Source organism: Papaver somniferum, chromosome 9 (genome assembly GCF_003573695.1).
Source record: "Papaver somniferum cultivar HN1 chromosome 9, ASM357369v1, whole genome shotgun sequence".
NCBI classification, from domain to species: Eukaryota; Viridiplantae; Streptophyta; class Magnoliopsida; order Ranunculales; family Papaveraceae; genus Papaver; species Papaver somniferum.
In genome coordinates, this window is record NC_039366.1 from 131,253,297 (window position 1) to 131,262,688 (window position 9,392).

The window sequence follows — 9,392 nt, forward strand, 5'->3', positions numbered from 1 at the left end:
TGTGTTGACTTTCCACCACGCTACCAGCAAAGGCATTATACATGTCTTCCTCATCATCATCTTCCTCCTCTTGCCGATTTAGATGTTGACGGTGCTCTTGATATTCCTGCATAACAACCAACTGATGGGTGAGCACTTGAACCTGTCGTTCGAGTTCCGTAATCCTCTCAGACTCCATCACCTCCTCTTCATGAGGGTTAGCACGAGTAGCCATTCGACGTCCTCGTCCTCTTCCTCGAGCCATGGCGTGATTAGTTTCTAGCGCCAAAACTGATGCATTGTTATAAGATTAAACACAAACTGAACATAAGAAAACTCTGTGAGTTTCAACTTTTCTTCTTATTAATCAACTGTCTCTAAAAACATTCAATAAACTCTTAAATATAACCCTAAGACTTGGAGGCTAAGATAAACATATGGAAAGATAAACCTAAGAAAATCCCCACGCCTTATTTAGATGCTAATAATTCGCAAAACAAAACTAGCATTTTTTAACCAATAGAGTTTTCCTACGGAACTTAACAACTGTTGGGCCTCGGGCTTCCAAATAGGCCAAGGCATGTTCTTCTGCTTCATCATTTTCCAACTCAACTCGTATTAACATTGAAATCTGTAAAAACCACAAATAATGAAACAAACAGTTCGAATATGAAAGTTAAAAATCGATTCTGGAATCCGTTCTGAAACCAGATCTCATATCATAAATTCATCTCCAATTTCTCTGCGGAATTTTAAAAAGAAAAAAAAAACTATTATGATGTGAGATCTACATTTGAAAGCTTATATACTACAAAGAGTTATACACTACAGAGGGATGTATCTTATCTTTTAATCATTGATTTGAAAGAAATAAGTACAATTATTCAGAAGACCTTTTTTCCAAGGCTTAATTGGGGGCCTCACCAATTTTGTTTGCATCCCAAAACTTTCAGGGGCGTATCAATAGTAAAGTGAAAATACTATTTTACCCCTTATTTTTTTAATCAAAATTTTAAAATCAAAATCAATTTTTTTTCTTCGAATTTTATGTTTGCAAAAAAAAAAAAATCGGCTAAAATTTGTATGAAAAGTCGTCATGAAATATTTTAAAAAATAACGACCCTCAAGAGTCGTCATTGTTTCAGTGACGACTCTAAACAGTCGTTATTGCTTATAAAAGAGTCGTTATCTTCTTTAAAGATTCATTAATGGCGGAATACATTAAAGGGTCGTTATATGCATAGTTGAACATTAACGACTGTCTAGTTCAGTCGAGTCTCTAAAGAGCCTCTTGCATACGCTCAGGGTCGTTTTTGGGACAATAACGACTGTTTAGAGTCGTCACTGAAACAATGCGATTTTTGAGGGTCGTTAATTTTTAAAAAATTTCATGACGACTTTTCGTACAAATTTGAATAGAATTTTTTTTTTGCAAACATAAAATTTGGAAAAAAAAAATTGATTTTGATTTTAAAATTTTGCACTAATTAAATGAGATTACCACTGATTAAATGAGATTATCATTAATTAGATAAGGGGTAGATTAGGCATTACAAAAATATTTGGATAAAGGGTGATCCAAATTAGGATTGGGTGACCTTTTTTGTCCTCTAGTCGGAAGCCCCCATAGCGTTGCTTTTTTCCCTAGAAAATATATTAGCAGGTGGCGCACGATTAGCATCGTAAAATAATAAGTGGAATTATAATTTGGATCCAACAAAATGGGGCTTGATCCTCTTTTTGATCGCTCCATTCCATAAGCTACTAATGGGGTCATACCACCATAAGAAAAAAGTTGTGGCCACAATTCAATATCAATGCTAAACCTAATTAAACCCCTATTAAGATTACATACTAGCCAAGGAACTTGCATTTTTGTCATTCCTGTTTGAGTTTTTTCTAGTCAACCCTAATTAAATAAGCTAGATACGGCATTAGAAAGTTCTGAATCTTCCATTAAGTACATTTTGACTAACAGCAATTAAGTAAATTATTCAAGAATAGTTCAAGAAACGTCACCAGTTTATTAGTTTAATAATCCCGCAATTGGATTAATGCATGACCCATTAATCCAACTCAACTTGTGATCCCCATTTTTTCCAACATTAAGTTTTTTTTTTCAAACAAATCGGCTTGAGTAGATTGTTGGGGTCGGGTGACCAATACATAAATAAGATAAGATTATCATATTTACAGATATGTATTATTGGCCTGTTTATATGGTTCTCATCCTTAATCCGTCGTCTAGAATCACTACCTACCATTACCAAAAAGATAACCAATTTATAGTATATTATCAAATTACCAAATTGGGTTTCGATCAAACGGATTAATTTGTACAGTCGTACTGTAACATTATCTTTGACTTTGACATGACTACATTTTCACAAATTTCATCATCAAACATGCACGTTATTTCACTCTGGATTTATTTCCCTTCCCGAGCAGAGTGCACAAAAACTGTACAATCTTACTATAATAGAGTAGTTTGGATAACCTTAGCCAAATATCGTATATGTTTGTCTGAAAATAGTATAAGTGCACATGTAAAATGTTATATGTGTGGGAAGCAAGCAAATCCGCAGACAATCTAGTAAGTTGCGGGGAAGAAAAAAAAAGGAAGCAAGGAGTTCACACCACAGAATGTAACCAGTGATGCCACCACTGGCAGAGCATTCCGTCGTGTAGGTCACGAATAAAACGCGCTATAGGTAGCCGAAACTTTTTGAATCATGCACTCAACAGTGAGAAGACTATGACAGCAGTAGACTCATCAGTAGTAACCAAAGCAGGAAGGAATATATTCAATGGGTAGTTACAATTCACATCAGTATTTCTTTTGTTGTAAGATATTCGGAAAATGGGTCATTTGTCCAAATATTTTTAAAACATGGTTCAAATGGACGAGTAAAAATTATTATGGGTGAAACGGACACCGAAAATATAGCAAGGATGAAACTGGATTCATCCTGACTTAAACTTAAAAAATAGCAAGGATGAAACTGGATGCACCCTGATGTAAATTAAAAATAAGAAAAAGTATTTGAAAACGGGTAGGATGAAACTGTTTACATCGTGACTATTTTTATATTTTTGTCCATTTAAACAGTATCAAAATCTAAATGTCCTTTTCACCCAGGAATTGTTGATTTTGGTCTTTTTAACCAATTTTGTGTAAGATATTAGTGGAAGGGGGAATGAATTCTATCTATTACACATACCACATACTCCTTTAATTTCTATATCAAAACAATCATGTCAGGAAGCGCACACACAGGTCAACAAATCACTTTCAATAACCCTAGTCATATTAGCTACGATGCATGATCATATATTTCTTCTCTACAGCTATATATACTTGTCTTAACACCTTCATTCTTCTTCACTCCAAAACCCCTTCCCCTCTCATATTTCTAAATCTACTTGGCTTCTACAATATATACCTCGCCTAGCTAGGAAAAAAGAAGACCCATGGAGCATGAGCATCAAGTTCATGATACTGATGATGAAGAGAAATGGGTGTATGATTCATCTTTGGATCATAAAGGAAGGGTTCCCCTTAGATCATCCACTGGTGCATGGAAAGCTGCTCTTTTTGTCGTTGGTACGTATTAATTAATTAGTTAGACAAGTACTACTAATACCTAACGTTTTCTTGCAAAATCATGCTGCCGATGAATCAACTTGTTGAATTATTATTATTTTGCGACAGTTTTAATTTTTTGATATATAAAGTGATTTATTGGATTTAACTATACGTCAAAGCAAACCTAACAATCAAAATGCAACTGTGAAATGTTGATTACTGAAAGGGAGGGTTTGTTTGCAACTGAAGTTTCGACATTTATGTTTGATTTGTCTTTGTATTTTTCGTTCTACTTTTATTAAGCTTAAAGTTCATTTGCTTGAACATACAAACAGAACCTTGATTGATCTAATAAAAAAGAGATTTTAATCTTCTAGGCAAAAAGGACAATGAAACATGTAACTAGGAATAGAACTGTATGTCAATTCTCGAATCAACTATGGACTTTTTGTGTCACTGATCGACTTTAGGTACAGATATATATGAATCTTTTCTTCTTCTTCTTCTTCTTCTTCTTCTTCTTCTTCTTCTTCTTCTTCTTCTTCTTCTTCTTCTTCTTCTTCTTCTTCTTCTTCTTCTTCTTCTTCTTCTTCTTCTTCTTCTTCTTCCGGTAAACAAGATATATATGAAGCAGCTGTTTATGTACCGATGTTTTCTCTTGGTTTTTACTTGAAACAGCAATCGAGTTCAGTGAGAGGTTAACTTACTTCGGAATAGCAACTAATCTCATCATCTACTTAACAAAAGTGATGCACCAAGACCTCAAAACAGCAGCAAAAAATGTGAACTATTGGTCAGGTGTAACTACTTTGATGCCATTAGTTGGTGCATTTCTGGCGGACGCTTACTTTGGGAGATTCACTATGATTCTAATTTCTTCGGTCGTCTATCTTTTGGTAACTAAATCTAAACTGAAAGCAGATTAACTAATGCATTAACAATTAGTTAACTGTACTCATCATGTATGTGACTTGGTTAATTACAGGGTTTGGGTCTCTTGACAATGTCAGAAGTCATTCCAAGTCTAAAGCCTTGTGATAATCCGGCTTCGTGTCATAAATCAGAGAAACTTCACGAAGTTATATTCTTCCTTGCGTTGTATTTGATTTCATTTGGAACTGGTGGGCATAAACCTTCTCTAGAAAGTTTTGGAGCTGATCAGTTCGACGAGGATCATGCACAAGAAAGGATGAAAAAAATGTCGTACTTCAACTGGTGGAATTTCGCACTTTGTTCTGGACTCTTAATTGGCGTAACGGTGATCGTTTATGTTCAGGATGAAGTTAGCTGGGCTACTGCAGATATGGTTCTCACATGTTCTATGGCTTTGTCTATAGTGCTTTTCCTTATGGGTAAGCGATTTTATCGTTATCGGGTTCCTGAAGGAAGCCCTTTGACACCCATGTTGCAAGTACTAGTAGCTGCCATTGCCAAAAGAAACCTGCCACATCCTTCAAATCCAGGGCTTTTATACGAAATTCCCAAGTCAAACGGATCAAGACTACTTTGCCATACAAGAAAACTAAGGTGCGTATATATGAACTTACACTTGATTTTGAGCATAGATAATATGATGCGCAACTGAAATCTGACCAGAGAACTTATTTCTCGATTTTACAGTTTTCTTGACAAAGCTGCAATTTTAGAAGACGGATATCCGGAGGAAGATGAAGAAAAAGTATCAATCAAGAAGAATCAAAGTCCATGGAGACTAGCCACAGTAACAAAAGTTGAGGAATTGAAACTTGTTCTCAACTTAATTCCGATATGGCTGAGCACTCTAGCGTTTGGACTATGTGTAGCACAAGCAACAACATTCTTTATAAAACAAGCTGCAACAATGAACAGAAAAATGGGTAATTTTGTATTCCCACCGGCTTCTATCTACTCAGTTGCAGCTATCGCAATGTTAATCTCCGTAGCTATCTACGACAGAATCCTAGTACCCGTACTAAGAAAAGTCACGGGAAATGAAAGAGGAATCAGCATTCTTCAACGCATCAGTATCGGTGTGGTTCTCGCCATGGTATCAATGATGATATCCGCATTAGTCGAGCGTAGAAGGCTAAAAGTTGTCAACAGAGAAATTCTCAGTGGATCTGCCTCGGGGTCAAGCTCAATGAGCGTATTCTGGTTAGCACCACAACTAATAACGATCGGAATAGGAGATGGGTTCGCAATCGTAGGTTTACAAGAGTATTTTTACGATCAAGTACCTGACAAAATGAGAAGTTTAGGCATAGCATTTTACTTGAGTGTTCTTGGTGCTTCAAGTTTTCTCAGCAGTTTCCTAATAACTATAATTGATCATTTGACGCAAAGAGGCGGTGGAAAGAGTTGGTTCGGTAAAGATCTGAATCATAGTAGATTGGACAAGTTTTATTGGGTGTTAGCAGCCATTAATGCTGTGAATTTACTTGTTTATGCGTATCTTGCCAGAAGGTATTCATATAAGAATGTGGAGAAAAGAGTTGCTGTTGTTGCTGATTCTTCCGAGGATGAAAGACATGGAATTGAAATGATCCCTTAAATCATTTGATTTTAATACTCACTATCACATTTTTATTTTGACCTATTTTGCAGAAACAGAGGTAATATTATTAGGAGTATATTAATTAAAAGAAGTAGTTGTATTTTGTAATACATATATATTTAGTGTATTCTAGCAAATAAAATCTAAACTATGAAGTATTTCATGTATATGGATGTTTTGAATAGTAAGTATGCAGTTTGAAATCCAAAATGCTTTCTTGTCTACGGTTTCAACCATGTGAATCCTAAAGTCACTTGTAAAAGGTTGATTAGATTAAAGCGCACGTCTTGTTTATTTACTCCTGGTTCATCTGAGTCATCTGGATCTGACTGAAATCACCTGATTTGAATCAGATCTGACTCAACTAATTCAAAAAGAAAAATGTGAGTTAATCATTTGATCCCATGAGTCAGTAGTATTTTGTTACCTGACTCAAACGGGTCTGAGTCAGGGGTTAGGTCTGAGTCAGATATCGAATTAATCTGACTCAAAATTGAAAATAAACGGTCTGACATCTGACTCGCGACGAGTCAGGAGTTGACTCATATTCAAATCGCTAATCAGATGCAAACAAACATGGTCGAAGTTCGAAAAAGTAAATATGTCATATGGCATGTTTGGACATTATAAGAAACTGAGAGAAAAAAGAAAAGAAAAGAAAGACTACAACTTAATACTCCCTACATTGTTTGTCCATTAAAATGCAATGCTGAAGATATTTTCTTTGGCACCGACGAAAAATTGGGCCACTGTGATAATAATATTTGAGCTGAATATGCCATAAGAACTAAGGAAATGAGCTGAAAGTAAAAAGTCGGATTTCACTAGGCAACAAAAGCTTCTAAAACCTATAGAATCCAAGAACCTAAAAAACAAACAAGGTTAGAAACCGGAAATATCAAGAAATGAGCTGAATCCATCGAGCAACACTAGGTACACCTTGGTTAACTGCAAACACCATATAGTAACCCGGCGGAGCAACCTTGGAATTTGGTGGAGCTGTACACCCTATCCTATACTTGCCACCAACAGCAACACCTGATTCAGGTATGGCGGACGTGACACCCAATTTGACTAACCTCTGTCCTTGTGAGTAGGAATGTGTGGCGAAAGGCGAATTTGCGAAATTCACCTCAACTATGCCAACAATCGGCAGTGTGACTGATATAAAAATCTCAAAAGCCTGTCCATAACATAATTTTTCAGGTAATTCTTCAATAACTGGTCTAAGATTAGCGCGGTCAGCTGACAGATACTCCGGTGAGAACGCTTCGAGCCGCAACTCTGTCGGGAAGTCGCCCCCGTACTTGTAGAAGTAATGCGGATTACTACCTGCAACTAAAACCCTACCATCCGGTAATAAATTCGCTGTGGAATGGTACATTCTTGGGACTGTAGCTGGAATTAAAGTCATAAATCGTAATCCAACAGGTTCGGACGGTCTATAAAGAACGGGATTCAGACACGGGTTTGTACCCAGTTCGAACCCTTGACTACCAGACTGAGCACCGTTTATGATCAGTGCATCACCGGTTGGTAACATTACCATATCACCCATAATCCTTCCAAAAGGCATGTCTTCCATTTCCCAACCGGAGTTCGGATCAGTCGCCACAATCCGTCCACAGCTACCATGAGCCCGAGTGTCTGTGCTCTTTTGGATAAAAGCACCATATTCTGCACCACCACAAACAACAATCACAGCCGATGTATAATCCCCTTGTAATGCCAACATCACTGAAGAACCAGCTGATGGATAGTTACGCGGGCCGCCTTCCAACGGTGGATAATCGCGTACAACAGAGTTGGCCGTGTAATCATATTGTATGGCGCGATTATTCGCAAATATAAATAGATTACCATTTGGTAGAAGATGAACATAAGGGTACAAATTGTCCATCTGATCATCTTTCACGTCACCCAGAAACTGTAACGGTAAAACGCCGGGTTCTCTTGGCGGGTAAAATTCAACACTGTTTGCAGCCCGTCCACCTACAATGATCACGGAACCATCGGGTAAAATCTGATTCGTGGAATACCACCTGCCACTGACCGATTCTAAATCTTGAAGCTCCTCCCAATCACAAAACTCATTTCTTTCACAAGGAACGAATTTTCTAATCTTCTTTAAACCATCCAGATCACCACCGGTCTGTAAAAGAGTTCCGTCGGGCAAAAACTGACCAGACGAACACCACGTATCCGTCTGAATCATCAGCGGTCTGATTTCATTTGTTAACGGGTCGAACAAGACAGAATGAGCATAGCAATCATGTTTCAAAACTCTATCGTTTGGATTATCACGACAATGGCCTTTACGTAACATTCTTCTGGAAGGACCAATATTTGTGCGATCAAGCAACACAACGGTACCGTAATGTGTAACGGCAGTATGCATGGAAGAAATGCCGGCGTTGGCTACGAGAAGTTCCCATGTGCCCGGTAATTCACCATGTATCGGATAAAACTTCGATGTTATCGTGATTATGTTTATGAAAATGAGAAGAAGCCATGATCTTGATAAGAACATTTCTAGAGATAGAGAATAAGAAGGAGAAGTGAGAATTGAGTAAAGAGGAGAATGCTTTTGCTTACTAGTGTGTTGTAGTGAGTGATTTTTTCACAACCTTTTTAACATGAAAAGTAGAAGAGATGTGAACCGTCTGATTTTACGGAAAATGGTTCATTTGTCCAAAAAAAATTAAAACATGGTTCAAATGGACGAGTAAAAATTAGTATGGGTGAAATGAATACAAAATAAATAGCAAAGATGAAACTGGATTCATCGCGGTTTAAACTTAAAAAATAGCAAGGATGAAACTAGATGCATCCTGATATAAATTAAAAATAAGAAAAAATATTTGAAAATGGGTAGGATGAAACTGGTTACATCCTGAATATTTTTATATTTTTGTCCATTTGAACAGTATCTTTTTAATTTTTGTCCATTTACACAGTATCAAAATGTACAAGTCTTTTTCACCCGAAAATTGTTGATTTTGATATTTTTAACAAATTTTGTGCTGATTTTAAGGTAATTTTGATAAAATTCGACGATGAGGTTCTTCATTTATTTCGTTTTGTGGTAAAATGATGTAACGGTGAAGGGGAAAGGGCTTTGCATTCATTGGCGTACGTAGGTATGTAATGAATGGTCCCATTATGTTGTACAATTGGGGATTTTGGGTAAATGCCACGCCAGATTATTTTTGTAATGATGTAATAAAAGGAAAAAGCAGTTACAAAATTATGTCATTATGAATTGGTCCGGATGGTCATGGTCATTATTCATGT

The 9,392-nt window shown here is 36.6% G+C and overlaps 2 protein-coding genes across 2 annotated transcripts; one reads left to right on the plus strand and one right to left on the minus strand.

Annotated features, from left to right (window-relative positions):
• The first annotated feature begins 3,349 nt into the window (after positions 1 to 3,349).
• Positions 3,350 to 6,308, plus strand: LOC113311085 (protein NRT1/ PTR FAMILY 5.6-like). Its single transcript, XM_026559935.1, has 4 exons — positions 3,350 to 3,583; positions 4,244 to 4,461; positions 4,551 to 5,092; positions 5,186 to 6,308. The coding sequence occupies exons 1-4, from the start codon at positions 3,451 to 3,453 to the stop codon at positions 6,093 to 6,095; spliced, it is 1,803 nt and encodes a 600-aa protein (XP_026415720.1). The 5' UTR covers positions 3,350 to 3,450; the 3' UTR covers positions 6,096 to 6,308.
• A 438-nt stretch (positions 6,309 to 6,746) lies between these two features.
• On the minus strand, positions 6,747 to 8,712 carry LOC113308348 (aldehyde oxidase GLOX-like). Its single transcript, XM_026556820.1, has one exon. It carries the CDS (start codon positions 8,626 to 8,628, stop codon positions 6,997 to 6,999), a length of 1,632 nt encoding a protein of 543 aa, XP_026412605.1. The 5' UTR covers positions 8,629 to 8,712; the 3' UTR covers positions 6,747 to 6,996.
• Between the last annotated feature and the right edge of the window lie 680 nt (positions 8,713 to 9,392).

Excerpts from the sequence above, each read along its gene's own strand:
- LOC113311085 (XM_026559935.1), top strand. The coding sequence starts at position 3,451 with ATGGAGCATGAGCATCAAGTTCATGATACTGATGATGAAGAGAAATGG. Across the intron at positions 3,584-4,243 it reads AGCTGCTCTTTTTGTCGTTG|CAATCGAGTTCAGTGAGAGG; the intron begins GTACGTATTAAT and ends TACTTGAAACAG. Across the intron at positions 5,093-5,185 it reads TGCCATACAAGAAAACTAAG|TTTTCTTGACAAAGCTGCAA; the intron begins GTGCGTATATAT and ends TCGATTTTACAG.
- LOC113308348 (XM_026556820.1), bottom strand. The coding sequence starts at position 8,628 with ATGTTCTTATCAAGATCATGGCTTCTTCTCATTTTCATAAACATAATC.